General features: G+C 35.4%; 2 protein-coding genes across 2 annotated transcripts; both read right to left on the bottom strand.

The window, feature by feature from the left end:
• Positions 1–1,240: 1,240 nt before the first annotated feature.
• On the bottom strand, positions 1,241–7,845 carry LOC137820876 (P-loop containing nucleoside triphosphate hydrolases superfamily protein). Its single transcript, XM_090297108.1, has 16 exons — positions 7,553–7,845; positions 7,376–7,459; positions 7,223–7,296; positions 7,066–7,099; positions 6,483–6,541; positions 5,606–5,720; positions 5,339–5,376; positions 4,814–4,911; positions 4,634–4,689; positions 3,720–3,996; positions 3,525–3,637; positions 3,385–3,441; positions 2,803–2,868; positions 2,397–2,471; positions 1,816–1,902; positions 1,241–1,585 (listed from the first exon to the last, which is right to left on the bottom strand). Exons 1-15 carry the CDS (start codon positions 7,688–7,690, stop codon positions 1,849–1,851), a joined length of 1,338 nt encoding a protein of 445 aa, XP_090153234.1. The 5' UTR covers positions 7,691–7,845; the 3' UTR covers positions 1,241–1,585; positions 1,816–1,848.
• Positions 7,846–13,505: 5,660 nt separating this feature from the next.
• LOC137831050 (RNI-like superfamily protein) lies at positions 13,506–15,860 on the bottom strand. The gene is made up of 2 exons (XM_068638562.2): positions 14,519–15,860; positions 13,506–13,997 (listed from the first exon to the last, which is right to left on the bottom strand). Exons 1-2 carry the CDS (start codon positions 15,703–15,705, stop codon positions 13,727–13,729), a joined length of 1,458 nt encoding a protein of 485 aa, XP_068494663.2. The 5' UTR covers positions 15,706–15,860; the 3' UTR covers positions 13,506–13,726.
• Positions 15,861–16,607: the final 747 nt, after the last annotated feature.

Raw genomic sequence — 16,607 nt, 5'->3', positions numbered from 1 at the left:
ATTTGTAATCACCGAAACAAGAAAACTAAATAACCCATAGAATTAATATATTTCTTCTGGACCTATCGAAATTTTTTTAACAAAATCGTGACGAAACATTGATTGAAAATTCTCACCTGAAATTTCGATTAAAGGATTTGTTCGGATCAATATAGTCTCAGATTGCTATATCTTGGACTTGAGTTTGATTTAGGCTTTTACATTTTCCATTTTTTAATCTCAACATTGGAAAATAATACCATAAACTTCTCTATTCTCTAATCAAACCACCCTATCAAGCGCCACACTCCAGCTGTGGGAGACACTGTATTATTATGTTTCGCAGTATGTTCCTTTTTACATTGCACTCTTTGTTACCATTTTTCTCTTTTTTTTAACATTACATTACACATCATATATTCTTATTTTCTTTTCATACACCTCACCATGAATTTAGAGCAATTCTGGGTAGTGTATCTATATTTTTTATTTTTTTAAAATCGAAAAAGACATTTATCAAACGTGCAACAACTTTTTTTCCTCTTTGAGCTACATCATCTACACTAATATATGAAGAAATACTATTTTTTATAGTTCCTCTTTATGTACACAATTTCCTTAAAATTGTTGCAACCTATAACCTTTGTTAGCACAAACACAAATACGAAAATACATATAATTTCTAAAATATAGAACATAAATCTATATTTAAATCTATATTTAAGATGTTTTTCATGACTGATTCAAAATGATTTATTCCTTATTTTTATAATCATAATAAAAATTTATATAATATATTTGAAAATTAATGTATTTCTTCTTTTTAAAATTGTGTTAAAACCATACTAGAATTGTCAGAAATCCAGCACATATTTTTTGAATTAGACACTTCACTAATGTATATCTTATTTTTTGAATTAGACACTTCACTAATGTATATCTTATAAGTGTTCTACGAGTATTAGTATTCGATATATGTGTCCAATACACTATTTAAAGGACGTATCCGAAACTCATAGCAGTTTCCTTTGTTGTAGAAATATAATCGTTCTTGTTTTTCTTTATTAAGAGAATTATATTTTCACTAGTTTATAATAAAGGAACTGTTACCTTCTCACATGAATCAGCGAATTGTTAATGCGTATAAAGAAGTACCAAAAGGATAAAATTAAAGAAGATAAATGTTGTAACAATTTGACAATCATAAGCACACTTTCTATAGCAGAATTTCTGTTATGGAACATTTTGTTGGGATAAATAATTTGAAAAGGGAAAAGCATTATATAAAATCAAATACCACATAAAAGGATTCAGAGAATGCCCAGCAAAAGGCAGAACCCTAACCGCTGTTTCATTTCAGCGGCGGTTACTCACAACGCAAAGGAACCATGAAATTCATCATCACAACACATGATCGTACAATTAATTTGGTAGCAAATGTTGATAATGCAATAATTACGTTGATATATGCTCTCCCCATGCCAGATCTTGCAAAATCAGATATCACAAAGAAAGACTGTAATGGCGATGAGATGAGTAGGTAGCTAGCTTGAAAATGTCCCTGATTCCCTTCTCATTTCATAAGTTATTATTCTCCAAAGCATCTCTGAGAAATTGATGAAGTAAATAAGAAATGGGAAAACAATTCTCCAATATTGTTAAATTAGAAAAGGTCAAATTCATAAACGGGCAATTTATCACTTTGTGCTTCATCAAGCCTTGGAACTAGAATTGTATTTTAAACCATTGACCCTTTGATCAAAGACTCTCAAACTGCACAAATACTTTGGAGAAGACTACAACAAAAGTTAAATTTTATGGCCGTCAATTTCATACCTGTCAAAATTGGAAGCATTCATTATACATGGACTATGCTGCAGCTACTGGTGCTGTACCACTTTCATTGATACCTTGCTCGATGCACTGAAAGAAATTTAAAGTCATTTCTGAAGAAAAGGAATAGAGGACTAATCTTATGACGTCAACAAAACGCCATGTAAAAAATATCAAACCTTTTATTGTGTAACTCCAATTTGCGATAGATATTACTAAGAAAAAAATGCTATGCATTTTGAGTAGGGAAGAGTAATTAAAGTCGCTAGCTTTTTAGTCCTTGCATGCTACCATCATCAGATAAGAATAGTCTAAAGGTTTTTTTACACCAAAACATGTTCATGAGACAAATGTAAAGGGATTTAAGGCATAAATTTGATTCAGGATGATATCTTATCATGGATCATTGCGCTATTTCTTTATCATTTTGGTTCAGGAGTGATCCTCTTTCTCTGCACTCTTTTTCTCTTTTTTAATAAACTTCTTTCGTCAATCATCATAAACCAATACTGAGTATTGACTAGAATATAAATATACTCTAAGATTAACAAAAATCCGAATGTCGCATCTAATAATTTTTTTACCTGAAGAAGGTAACCATGCAACCAATCCAATGTTTGAGGAAACGTTGTTGCCGATACGTTGACCACAGTCAACCCCTGTAACATCAAATGGCAAAACTTTAAGAAAAATAATCACATGATAAAAGTTTAAAATCTGTAAGTTATGGGTCTTTAGGTAATCCTACAGTTAGTGAATAAGATTTTGTATCAACAGTTTCCCGTTCATTAATTAATACTTCATAAATGGAAACAGTGGGGAAAAAACTACAGCAGAAGTAGATAGATATAGAACAATTTCAATTGGAAAAATGTTCAGTAATTGTCATGGTTATCATCAAAGAAAACAACCATCAACATACCAGAAAGAAGGATTTTCCACTAACATTTCCAGTAATGAATAATATCACAGTATATCTTTTAAACATACCTGTGATGTGAACGAGCACAGATAATCCTGTATGGTTTTCAAGTTGGCCATAAGCTTCTCATTATCCTGTAAATGAAAAAATTCAGATTACTCTCAATCTACAAGAATCTACTTGATATAAAAAGAAACCTTGGATAAAGCTGCTAGTCAATACCCTCAAACTTTTTGCTTCTGTTGATAGCTCAGAATCCTTTTGTAAAATAACCTAACACTTCTTGTTCATTTACTTATTTCCAGTCATTCTCCTCTTGTTAATCAAACTGAAAGCTGAGATTCTTTCTTCAATTAATTGTTATAGATGCCTTTCTTAACAAATTTTTCTACATGAATGAGAGATTCTTTTACTCTTCTATATGATATGATTGTTAGGTGGTTTGTCCACAAACACTGTAGAGGCCTTTGTTGACTTGTGTTACAAGATAATTTCTTTGGCTTCATCACTTATATAATTTCTTATACATATACCTTTTTTCATTATAACAAAATAAATTCCCTTGAAACTCAAACACAGGAGCTATATAGTGGCCCAAAGTAAAACACCAAGGTCAGGGAATGGGGTTTTAAGTGTAGAAGTTACTGTACCAGATCTGGACATTTGTCATAAAATGTTCGCGAGGAGATCCATTCCTCAAGTAATGCCTGAAAAGAAGGTAAGACAAATATCTTCGGATGTTTTGACATTTTAAAGTATATGATCAAATTATTGGAAAAATCGACAAAACCTTGTGATCAAATTCAGCCATCTTCAACACAATAGGCACAATTATTGGTTTGGGACCTGACTTCATCTTACTAATAGTAGTTTTCTCAGTCTCCAGTTCCCTAAGAGAAGCACCTGCGATCATTATCCATATTATGCCTTATCTCCTAGTAAGAAACTAATCAGCACTATAATATGGCAAATAAAAGAGACAAACCTTTATGCCCAGGGATACTTGCAGTAAGGCCCATGGATTTTATAGAATTTGATACTGCTTCAACCTGATCAGCAGATACTCCTTCATTAGAGCTCAAAATCAAGGAGTCACCGCTGCTCTCATTACTGCTACCCACAGGTATATCTTTTATTTGTATGGTAGCATTATCATCCAATGTCATAACGACTGGATTTATCTCTTTGTTTTCTGAATATACACCTGAAGGTGATTTATTGTCATCGTCCACTAAATAAATGCTAGGATCCAAATGTATTCCCTGTCATAATGAAAATATAAATAACGAAATTCAGCCCACACCTAGAGAAATATTTTGACCAAATAAGAAAAAAGAATATCAAATTAATAAAACAAAATTTAATTGGACATTTATGTGAGACCAAAGTTACAAATGAAATTATCATTTATCTTTTCAGTATTTGATTTCCTCTTTGTATCTTCAAATTGTGCTTTTTATTTCTATAGATAAAAGATAAAATAGTATTAAAGATCTTACAAAGTGGTTTAGAAACTCAACTAGACAAAATCGGCCTATAAAATGAGGTTTATTCCCACTTATATATTATATTTTGACATTATTTCTAATCAATGTGAGACTCATCTCCAACACTATTGGTGAGTTACCCTTTTAATGATCTAGAATAGGCTAGATACCATCCTATAAAGTGGGTTAGGCCTAACATCGGTTTGTAAGATAAGGATTGTTCTCACTTATATAGTATATTTTGATACTAATTTTAGTCAGTGAGAGACTTGAGTTTTCCTAATAAAAGATATGAAAGGAGTGCAAAAAGAGGGGGACAAAATATCCCTAAGCAACGAAAACAAAGAATACAAAAGCACAAATAACAAAAACAATACATGGAACCTGTCACTAAATACATGTCTATACATACCTCAATTATAATTGGCTTCCCATCTTTCATTGCCTTTTTCAGATCACCGGCCAAACCTAGAAACCAAATGCCAACTTAATGCATGAAAACAACCAAGTATAAAATATTCATAGCATTAGTTGAAAACCATATTCAATTTATAAATGACAGATATATCAAGTTAAAAACAACTAAGAAGACCTTTGCGAACAACCCTGCATTCTCGGCAAAATTCAGTTATTAACTCCTCTGATGAACCAAATTCTCTAGCCCATACAGGAATTGATGCCAATGGTGCACTGTAAACAAAATCATTATATAAGTATTAATCACTTCAGTTATCAAAGAAATGAGAACTGTCAGGCAAAGAAATGAAAATATCAAAATCAAGTAAGATTTGTCAATTTCTGTTGAGTATGACTATGTTGGCCCTTGATCTATATAAGGGGAAACGGTGAAACATAGTATTGAACATTTATGCTTATAGAATCAACATGTAATTGACTGTATATATCAAGAGACATGGGTTTTGTTGAGCAATAATAACATTATGTTGAGTGTATCGAAGAACTTGATTTCAAAAGCAAATAATTTTAGGCCAAAAGTAGCCTTAGTATCACCCCTTACGAAAACACTTGAATAAATAACAGTTCAGACAAACAGAACTTCCAACCAAAACAAAAATATTACTCAAGTTAGGTAGAAATAAAGAGGTTCCAGACATACTCTGTTGATGTGCGCAACAGTTCATAAACCATATCTGTCTATCAAAGTCAACAAGAAAAACGTCAAAATTAATTGCACATAAATTTAAATAAGCGAAACAAAATACAGGGACAACTCCCATTAGGTGCCAGTTATCCAGGGAAAAACAATCCAGTTTGGTTAGCTAGATACACCGAATTGGAGATACTTTGTTTAACTAGCACCAAACTGAAAGCCCTCATTTTACATGAAACAAAGATGCAGTTATATTAGACATTCAAAGCCTACCTGTAATACATTTGGTAAATTTAGCCTCTGTGCAAGCTGAGTGGCAATAGTAGACTTCCCAACACAAGCAGTTCCACAGACAAGGATTACTAATGGAACTCTTTGGTGGTGAAATCTGGATAAAGGGAAAGCAGGAAAATGGAAAAGACACCTCAATATTACTATAAAACATAACCCCATAAAGTAATTTCTTTTTCTATCTCCAGAAAACATGAATATGAATTTTTTTCCAATTCCTTATTACAGCTAGAAAGACAAGAAATATGTGCATGCACATAGACAAAATTTATGCACATAAGTTTGGACAAACAGATGCTAATTCGATAATACTTATATTATAAGGTTGTCATATTTGAGATTTAACTCAATTCAACTCATAGATTTAACTCGTAAACTAAAAGAGTTACCTAATATTAGAAATCTATTAATGACATGTACGCATAACATATTACTCTTAATACATCACAGTAAAGAAAAGTAGCAAATCACAATAATAAAGTGTGATAGTTCATCAGTGCTAGACAAAATTAAACTACATAGATGAATTAATCATATATAAAATAGTAAGTTAACTCATTTTTCCTATCTCAAATCATAAACTCATAAGGGTTAAGAGTTTACTTGAGAGTTTGTCAACCTTGCTTGCATACACACGTTTTACATATTACATATATAAAGACGAAATATCTATGCATACATATATACAAGTAGATGGAATTGACATACAAGCGTGAATTCTAATCTAATCATCATCTTTTACCAAAGGTAGGAAATAAAGAAAAATTTGGTCCTGGTTAGAAAATGAGGACAATATATTGACACAGCCACATGTTTTGGAAGAAAAACAATTGTCTCGACAGAAAGAATGCACAGTTACCCCGTCATCATCTTATAACGATTTATGTACTCGTCTCCATATCCGCGCCGCTCCATAAGCTGCATGTATAGAACTCTCTTAGAACATATCTATACATTATAAATGACTCAGATTTTAAAATGTGAGGAATTTCAGCCATTGTTACTTCATCCCAACATACATATCCAACTTCCTCTTATTAAGCGGCAGTACTAAGAAATTTCAGCTCCGCTTGATTTCAAAATTCAAAACCATCTAACCAACAATTCTGATGATATTTGTATCTGGACAGACCTATCCAAAGAATCAATCGACTACATTCTTTTTACACAACTTTCCTGTATAAATAAATATCTAAGTGAAATATCAAGGGGAATACAATGAAAATATCTGTACACCACTTTACTCTACAAATAGTAATTGTCCTGTCCACAAAATGTTTAATATTGGCAATGAGTTCAATTCAAACATGAAAACTTAACCATGAAAGTTTATCCAATATTTCCTGAAGTTGTAACACAGCTTACAAAAAGATAGCAGTAGTAACAAAAAATGGAACATGGTGTGTGATGGACAGATAAAACGAGAAGCTAGCTGGTCATACCTTAAATAGGTTAACCTCCAAATCAGATTGAGAGCTGCGGCAAAGAAACAGTGAATTGTTTTTCATAAAACTAATAATTCTATCAAAATTCAGTCGGAGAGAAAAAACAAATAAAGAAAAGCAACAACTGAAAAATAAGAGATGCGAAACAACATACACATCTAGAAGGCTGTTGTCTATGAGCAGCTTCTTCAGCTCGAGAGCAATTTTGATAGCTACATGATTTGGAATCTGAAACATAGAAGCTAAACTTGAACGAAAAGAAACATGAATGAATGAAAGAGAAAGAGAAAGAGTAGTGATCGGATACCTTGGTGACCGTTAGCATCCTGCTGAGCAAAAATCTGGAGAGAACGTAGTAGTGATCGGCATTATCACCCAGCCACACCTTGACCTAAATTTGAGCAGAAAAGAAATTGAAAGAGAGAAAGGAAGAGAAAGGAAAAGAGAGAAAAAGAGAGAAAAACGGTGAAATTGAGAGCGAGACCTTGACGAAATCGTATTTGGAGGAAGCGTTGCGGGTGGAGAATCTGGCAGAGGGAAAGGAAGAGCGTTGCTTATCATCGCTGTCTTCGCCACTGGCAGGGGAACCCACAACCACTTCCTTTTCTTTCTCCTTCTTCATCGAATCGATCAACTATTCTCTTACTCTTCTCTCACTTTTACAATCAAAATATTATCAAATATTATTGTATTCAATTAACTCCATTTTTTTTAATAATATACACATTCATCTTACAGAGACATTACTTACTTGTTTTTTAAATTCCAACAGTGATCAAAACAAATTTCTATCATATTTTTAAGATATTGCTCTAATCTTCTATCATATTTTCCAGATATTGCTCTAATCAATATATGAATTTTGTTAATTTTGTTGTGGACTTCCTTTATTTTCAGAAGTTTTTTTTTTTTTATTTGTTTATGAACGTACCTCGTTACCTGTGTGCAAACAACATGTGAAAGTACTTGAGTGCTTTTTTTTTAAAAAATTTTCAACACAATACAGATCCAAAATAAAATTATAGAAAGTATGACAAAATTTCACAACTTTTGACAGAGGATAGCCTTGGTTTTCAAAAATCAAACAGTTCCACACACCTTCCTATCAGCCTTGACAGAGATTAATAAAAACATTTATTGCGAATCTTGTGGGACGAATTTGGGGCTCAAATTGCAGCCAAAACTTAGTAGACACAATGAAGAATGTTTGGTAAAAATTTCATACCGAAATACCCAATGAGTAAGGTGTACTAATTCGCAGACCAGAAGTGAAGAAAACTTGTTTTCCGAAAACAAAACGTCCTTGCTTTTCTTCCCTGTATCTTATTTTTGTGATTGGTTTATGGACGTGTCTCCTTACCTAAGTGAAAACAACATATGATACTTGTGTGAATTTTTTCGGATTTTTTCAATGCAATACAGACGCAGAATAAAATTGCAGAAAAAAGGGCAAAAGTTCGCAAGTTTGATAGAGGATAACCTTGATTTTCAAAAAATTTCTAAAAAATTCTCCCGAAATAGTTTTTCCTGAAATTTCACGTAAGAATCTCGACTAAATTTGGGACAAAACGCGACAAATTTCAGGTCAAACGGATCACTATTCACCTACGAAAAAAATCAACAGTTTCACACACAAACGAACATTCCTTTCAGTCCTAACATTGATGAATAAAACATTTATTAAGAATCTTGTGGGACGAATTTGGGTCTTAAATCACAGCCAAAACTCAGTAGACACAATGGCGAATGTCTAGTAAAAATTTCATACCAAAATACCTAAGGAGTAAGGCGTAGTAAGTCCCAGACCGGGATTGAACAAAATTGGTTTTCCGAAAACAAAGCGTCCTGACTTTTCTTCCCTGTACCTTATTTTTGTGATTGGTTTGAAGACATGCCTCCTTACCTGGGTGCAAAATACATATGAAAGTACTTGAGTGATTTTTTTTTGAATTTTTTCAATGCAATACAAACGCAGAATAAAATTGTAGAAACTAGGGCGAAAGTTCGCAAGTTTTGATAGAGAATAGCCTAGAATTTTAACAAAATTTCTGAAAAATTCTCCCGAAATAGTTTTTTTTCTTGAAATTCAACGTAAGAATCTCGACTGAATTTGGGATAAAACACGACAAATTTCACGTCAGAAAGATGAGTATTCATCTACGAAAACAATAAACAGTTTCACACACAAACGAACATTCCTTTCAGTCTTGACATTGATGAATAAAACATTTATTGTGAATCCTGTGGGACGAATTTGGGGCTTAAATCACAACCAAAATTCAGTAGACACAATGGCGAATGTCTGGTAAAAATTTCAGACGAAAATACCTAAGAATTAAGGCGTAGTAAGTCCCACACCGGGAGTAAACAAAACTGGTTTTCTGAAAACAAAGCGTCATGACTTTTCTTCCCTGTACCTTATTTTTGTGATTGGTTTGTGGACATGCCTCCTTATCCGGGTGCAAACAACATGTGAAAGTACTTGTGTGAATTTTTTCAGCGCAGTACGGACCCAGAATAAAATTGCAGAAAGTAGGACGAAATTTCACAAGTTTCGGTAGATGATAGCCTTGGTTTGCACAAAATTTCTGAAAAATTCTCCCAAATTAGTTTTTTCCTGAAAATCCACGTAAGAATCTCCACTGAATTTGGGACAAAACGCGACAAATTTCAGGTAAAACGGATGAGTATTCACCCACGAAAAAAATCAAACAGTTTTGCACTCAAACGAACCTTCCTTTCAGCCCTGGCAGTGATGAATAAAAAATTTATTGTCAATCCTGTGGGACGAATCTGGGGCTCAAATCTTAGCCAAAACTCGATAGACTCAGTGACGAACGTTTGGTAAAAGTTTTAGACGAAAATACCCAACGAATAAGGCGTGGTAAGTCCCAGACCGAGAATGAACAAAACTGGTTTGCACAAAATTTCTGAGAAATTCTCCCGAAATAGTATTTTCCTGAAAATCCACGTAAGAATCTCCACTGAATTTGGGACTAAAAGCGACAAATTTAAGGTCAAACGGATGAGTATTCACCCACGAAAAAAATCAAACAGTTTCGCACACAACCGAACCTTCCCTTCAGCCCTGGCAGTGATGAATAAAAAATTTATTGCCAATCCTGTGGGACGAATCTGGGGCTCAAATCTCAGCCAAAACTCGACAGACACAATGACGAACGTCTTGTAAAAATTTCAGACCAAAATACCCAAGGAGTAAGGCGTGGTAATTCCCAGACCGAGAGTGAACAAAACTGGTTTTCCGAAAGCAAAACGTCCTGGCTTTTCTTCCCCGTATCTTCTTTTTGTGATTTGTTTATGGATGTGCCTCCTTATCCGGGTGCAAACAACATGTGAAAGTACTTGTGTGAATTTTTCCAGCGCAGTACGGACCCATAATAAATTTGCAGAAAGTAGGGCGAAACTTCACAAGTTTCGGTCGAGGATAGTCTTGGTTTGCACAAAATTTCTGAAAAATTCTCCCGAATTAGTTTTTTCCTGAAAATCCACGTAAGAATCTCCACTGAATTTGGGACAAAACGCGACAAATTTCAGGTCAAACGGATGAGTATTCATCCACGAAAAGAATCAAACAGTTTCGCACACAAACGAACCTTCCTCTCAGCCCTGGCAGTGATGAATAAAAAATTTATTGTCAATCTTGTGGGACGAATCTGGGGCTCAAATCTCAGCCAAAACTCGACAGACACAGTGACGAACGTCTGGTAAAAATTTCAGACCAAAATACCCAAGGAGTAAGGCGTGGTAAGTCCCAGATCGAGAGTGAACAAAACATGTTTTCCGAAAGCAAAACGTCCTGGCTTTCCTTCCCCGTATCTTCTTTTTGTGATTTGTTTATGGACGTGCCTCCTTATCCGGGTGCAAACAACATGTGAAAGTACTTGTGTGAATTTTTTCAGCGCAGTACGGACCCAGAATAAAATTGCAGAAAGTAGGACGAAATTTCACAAGTTTCGGTAGAGGGATAGCCTTGGTTTGCACAAAATTTCTGAAAAATTCTCCCGAATTAGTTTTTTCCTGAAAATCCACGTAAGAATCTCCACTGAATTTGGGACAAAACGCGACAAATTTCAGGTCAAACGGATGAGTATTCACCCACGAAAAAAATCAAACAGTTTCGCACACAAACGAACCTTCCTTTCAGCCCTGGCAGTGATGAATAAAAAATTTATTTCCAATCCTGTGGGACGAATTTGGGGCTCAAATCTCAGCCAAAACTCGACAGACACAGTGACGAACGTCTGGTAAAAATTTCAGACCAAAATACCCAAGGAATAAGGCGTGGTAAGTCCCAGACCGAGAGTGAACAAAACTGGTTTTCCGAAAGCAAAACGTCCTGGCTTTTCTTTCCCGTATCTTCTTTTTGTGATTTGTTTATGGACGTGCCTCCTTATCCGGGTGAAAACAACATGTGAAAGTACTAGTGTGAATTTTTTAAGCGCAGTACGGACCCATAATAAAATTGCAGAAAGTAGGGCGAAACTTCACAAGTTTCGGTAGAGGATAGCCTTGGTTTGCACAAAATTTCTGAAAAATTCTCCGGAATTAGTTTTTTCCTGAAAATCCACGTAAGAATCTCCACTGAATTTGGGACAAAACGCGACAAATTTCAGGTCAAACGGATGAGTATTCACCCACGAAAAAAATCAAACAGTTTCGCACAAAAACAAACCTTCCTCTCAGCCCTGGCAGTGATGAATAAAAAATTTATTGTCAATCCTGTGGGACGAATCTGGGGCTCAAATCTTAGCCAAAACTCGACAGACACAGTGACGAACGTCTGGTAAAAATTTCAGACCAAAATACCCAAGGAGTAAGGCGTGGTAAGTCCCAGACCGAGAGTGAACAAAACTGGTTTTCCGAAAGCAAAACGTCCTGGCTTTTCTTCCCCGTATCTTCTTTTTGTGATTTGTTTATGGACGTGCCTCCTTATCCGGGTGCAAACAACATGTGAAAGTACTTGTGTGAATTTTTCCAGCGCAGTACGGACCCATAATAAAATTGCAGAAACTAGGGCGAAATTTCACAAGTTTCGGTAGAGGATAGCCTTGGTTTGCACAAAATTTCTGAAAAATTCTCCCAAATTAGTTTTTTCCTGAAAATCCACGTAAGAATCTCCACTGAATTTGGGACAAAACGCGACAAATTTCAGGTCAAACGGATGAGTATTCACCCACGAAAAAAATCAAACAGTTTCGCACACAAACGAACCTTCCTTTCAGCTCTGGCAGTGATGAATAAAAAATTTATTGCCAATCCTGTGGGACGAATCTGGGGCTCAAATCTCAGCCAAAACTCGATAGACACAGTGACGAACGTCTGGTAAAAATTTCAGACCAACATATGCTTTTGTTCCACGCATCTTTTTGTTATTTGTTTATGGATGTGTCTCCTTACTTGGATGCAAACAACATATGAAAGTACTTGTGTAAATTTTTTTGGTTTTTTCAACGCAATACGGACCCAGAATAAAATTGAAGAATGTAAGGCGAAATTTCGCAACTCTTGGTAGATGATAGCCTTGGTTTGCACAAAATTTCTAAAAACTTTTCCCGAAATAGTTTTTTCCTAAAATTCCCCATAAGAATCTCGGCTGAATTTTGGACAAAACGCGATAAATTTCAGGTCAAACGAATGAGTATTCACATAGAAAAAAATCAAACAGTTTCACAAACGAACATTCCTTTGAGTCTAACAATGATGAATAAAAAATTTATTGCGAATCTTGTTGAACGAATTGGGGCTCAAATCTCAGCCAAAACTCAGTAGACACAATGACGAATGTATGACAAAAAATTCATACCAAATTACTTAAGGAATAAGGCGTAGTAAATTCTAGACCGAAAATGAATAAAACTGATTTTCCAAAAACGAATCGTCCGTTATCCTCACCTAAACCCACCTTAGTTAGTTGTCTTCATCAAAATTGCTTTAATTAATTGAGATTACTTAATTTTTGTATTCAGGAACATTAGGTTGGTATTAAAAAAATATTTAAATACAAATTATTGATCATTAATCATTAATCATGATATTTATAGATATTATATATATATATATATATTTAAATTTCTAGGAAAATATTTATTTAATATTAAGTTTTCAGGCCAAAGCCAATTGATCGTATTGCTGGGTTTACTCTCAGTTCCCAATACATAATTTTTAACATTAAAAATGATAAAATTCTGTATCAATTTCCCTACAATAGGAGTTATTTTTTATTAAAAAGAACAGCATTTGTCGGTGTATTATTATGTCTGTGCAGAAATAACGTATGAAGAACAAAAGACATCAAAAGTGCATTCATTAACAACTTTAACTGCTCCACGACATTGACATGTGAACAATCATAAGAAAAAGAGTTTAAACTTGATTTAGTGCAAGGCCCACCACAGATAACGGTAGCATGGTTTCTTCTTGAAGAGGAAAAAAAAAACGTTGTTATTATTATTATTATTATTACATTACAACCTTTCTTCCTCGGAATGACCGAAAACAATAAAGAAAAGAACAAATTTGCACTGTCAACATCTAAGTTAACCGTTATAAAGTGAATACAAATAATTTGGTACAAATCTTCACTAATGTCAGTGAAAATAACCTGATTCTAACATAATGGCCTAGATTCAAGATTTAGTTATCGTGCCCTTTTGAAAAATTTACCACCTTTTTTCACCATGGTTATCCCTGTAACACTGGATGAAAGAAGTGATTTGGTATCAGGGCTCCATCTCAACTCTTTCAGAGTGATAAACAAGGTTGCTAGTGCAGTAGAGATCTCAGAATCCTTTATGTTCTTACATGACACTACTCTCAGGCTCTGAAGCTCCTTCCATGAATGAACTACTAACTCCAAACCTTCTGTAGTTAGTAATGAACACCCTTCCAAATAAAACAACTTTACCCGCCTGAAAACAGCAACAAAACAACCATTGGGTCATACATAACCCCAGAGAAATAATAACAACAGCAAAACAATAAGAAAAAAGATAACAAACCGGTGGTTTCAAATAAGTTTCAAGTCATTCAAGTTCATTCTTAATTTGTTGCACCATAAGTTTCATATATATTGTGAGTGGAAAGAGCAGCACAATAACATAGAAGAACAGAACCACTCCAACAACATTGAATTCAAAAGTTAGTTGCATTTCACAAAATGAAGCTAAACCTGTTTGAAAGACATAGTGCTCAAATCCAATATTGCCAAAACAGGAGAAGGAAGAAAGTAAAAGTGTATGCTCTGTTTGGAGAAGCTTCTAAATAAGCAGTTACAAAACAAGAACTTGGAATGAATTGAGCTTTCAAATAGACTTCTACAAATTACATGTACCAATTTTAGCTAGTGGAAGAAGCTTATTCCATTTTCATCTCTACAAGAACTTTATGCAAACCATAACAAGTTGTATGTAGAAGAGAAGATGAAGATTACCTGCACATCATTGCAAAACAGAAGATGCTATTATCCAATCCCCAACAGTCCTGAAGAACAATCTCCCTGACAGCCCTGCACACCGAAAACAAAGCCGAAACACTCTTCTTATCCCGAAGTTGACATTTCTGCAAATGCAACCGTTCAAGAGCAGGGCAAGAACCCAAATACTCCTCCATCCCAGGACTGGAATCAATCCTCTTACAAGACTGAAACCTCAAAGTCTTCAAATTTTCACAAAAGGAGATAGCAGCAAGCCAACCACCATCCATCCTATGATCAGAAAACGTCAACTCCTCCAACATCAAACAACACTTCCCAATGGCCTTAACACCATCAAAACTCCCTTCGCACCCACAAAGCTCCAACCTCACCAGCCTCTTGCACCCCTGAGCCAGAATCGTCAACCCAATATCAGAAACCACCGAACTGTAGAGCCCATCAACATGCCCAACGAGTTTCAGAATCTGAAGATTCGTACAGGCCGCGATCCCGCGCAAAACGTTGTCGCTGCAGCACTGCAGTTCGAGTTCCTGCAGAGTGGGGCACTCCTCCGCGACGCTCAGCAGCCCCATTTCGCTGGCGCCGATGACGTGGAGGCGGCGCAAGTTAGGGCACCCGGCGGCGAGGGTGGCGAGGCCGTTGTCGATGACTTCGACGGGGAGCATGTTTTCCTCGCAGAAGCACCAATTGGGGGAGAGGTCGGAATGGAGGTGCACGGAGAGGAGGCGGTGGCTGAGAAGAACGGCGGAATTGCGAGGGAAAATGAAGGCGGCGGAGAGCAAATCGACGTGGTTGAGGTTGGGGAAGCGGTGGATGAGTCTACCGGAGAGGAGGAAGTTCCAGTCGGAGATTGCGAGGGAGCGGATGAGACGGCCTTGGAGATTGAGCCAGCGCTTGCAGACCAGAGCATTGGAGTTTCGCTGAGCAGGGGAGTCGGAGAGGAGTGCGAGGATTTTGAGGAGAATCTCGTCGGAGAAGAGAAGAGTTCGGTCGGCGACGGCGGGGAAAGGAGAGAGAGTGGGGTTGTGTTTGGCGGCGAGGCGAGGAGAGAGAGAGTGAAGCTTCATTGCCATGACCATTTGGTTTATGGGTTTGGATTTGGTCCATAGCTCCGACCATGGCTTCTTCAATGGCGGAGTGGGAGTGGTAGGGTTAGGGTTATCGTTCTCCGATCGAAACGGCATCGTTCTGTTTTGTTTGGTGCTTTTTGGAAGGCCACAACGGTAATGAATGAAGGAATGAAGAATATGTGTAGAGAAAGTGAAGAGAAGAGAAGAGAAGATTGGTTATGTGTGTTTGTCTTGTTCTAACGGCATTTAAAATTCGGATTCAATTGAATGGGTCACAGAAGCCACCAATGGAGGAGTAATAACCAAGTAAGGCCTTTTCACTTCACAACTAACTCTTGTTACTTCTTTATAATTCACCCTTCTTCTTCTTCTTTTTATTAACCATGCTGTTTTCTCCTACTCTAATTTTCCCAACCAAATCAATAAATATAATCCACACAATACATTTTTAAATTACATCTATTATTTATTTCAAATTTAAACATTAAAATATTCTAAAATATTAATGTTCTTACAAATCGGATTTCTTTTAGAGTGACTTCTTTTGTTTTTGCTTCCGGTCTTCACGATCTCTAGGTGTGGTGATTTCTGATTAAATGAGGAGAACTTGTAAAGGCACTCTGACAAATCAAGTTAGTCCGAGTGTAATATGCCGATGAGTCGAGAGAGAAAAATTACTTCAGATGTTTGACTTCCTCTTGTATTTATACATTTTGGATGAGCCTCAATTGTTATGGATCCGCTCGTGAGTCTAAAAAAGGGCCCAATTGTAACTTTAATCACGTTTTACAAAATAAACTGGTTTAATTATGATTAACTAAGGTTTTATAGACTCTGTTTAGATTAAATAAAATTGAGTTCCTTATAGATATTTTGTATAAAAAATATAAGAGATGCTAAAGTTTTTCCAATGGTAAATTTTGTTTGAGTAAGTTGTTCGATTATTTTATGTTATTAAAATTGCTTGTAAAACCTAATGAATTCATTATTTTAAACATCAGATGAATTTGACTATT

The sequence above is a fragment of the Phaseolus vulgaris genome, chromosome 11, assembly GCF_051622355.1.
Source record: "Phaseolus vulgaris cultivar YP4 chromosome 11, ASM5162235v1, whole genome shotgun sequence".
NCBI classification, from domain to species: domain Eukaryota; kingdom Viridiplantae; phylum Streptophyta; class Magnoliopsida; order Fabales; family Fabaceae; genus Phaseolus; species Phaseolus vulgaris.
The sequence above is the reverse complement of the archived record's forward strand: the minus strand, read 5'-3'. Positions and strand labels throughout refer to the sequence as shown.

What these genes read in the sequence shown, in the direction of transcription:
- LOC137820876 (XM_090297108.1), bottom strand. Translation starts at nt 7,690, where the DNA reads ATGAAGAAGGAGAAAGAAAAGGAAGTGGTTGTGGGTTCCCCTGCCAGT. An exon ending in GGAAGCCAATTATAATTGAG is followed by an intron (nt 3,997 to 4,633) that starts GTATGTATAGAC and finishes TCATTATGACAG; the next exon opens with GGAATACATTTGGATCCTAG. An exon ending in TGTGCTCGTTCACATCACAG is followed by an intron (nt 2,472 to 2,802) that starts GTATGTTTAAAA and finishes TTGATGTTACAG; the next exon opens with GGGTTGACTGTGGTCAACGT.
- LOC137831050 (XM_068638562.2), bottom strand. Translation starts at nt 15,705, where the DNA reads ATGCCGTTTCGATCGGAGAACGATAACCCTAACCCTACCACTCCCACT. An exon ending in TGTTTTGCAATGATGTGCAG is followed by an intron (nt 13,998 to 14,518) that starts GTAATCTTCATC and finishes TGCTGTTTTCAG; the next exon opens with GCGGGTAAAGTTGTTTTATT.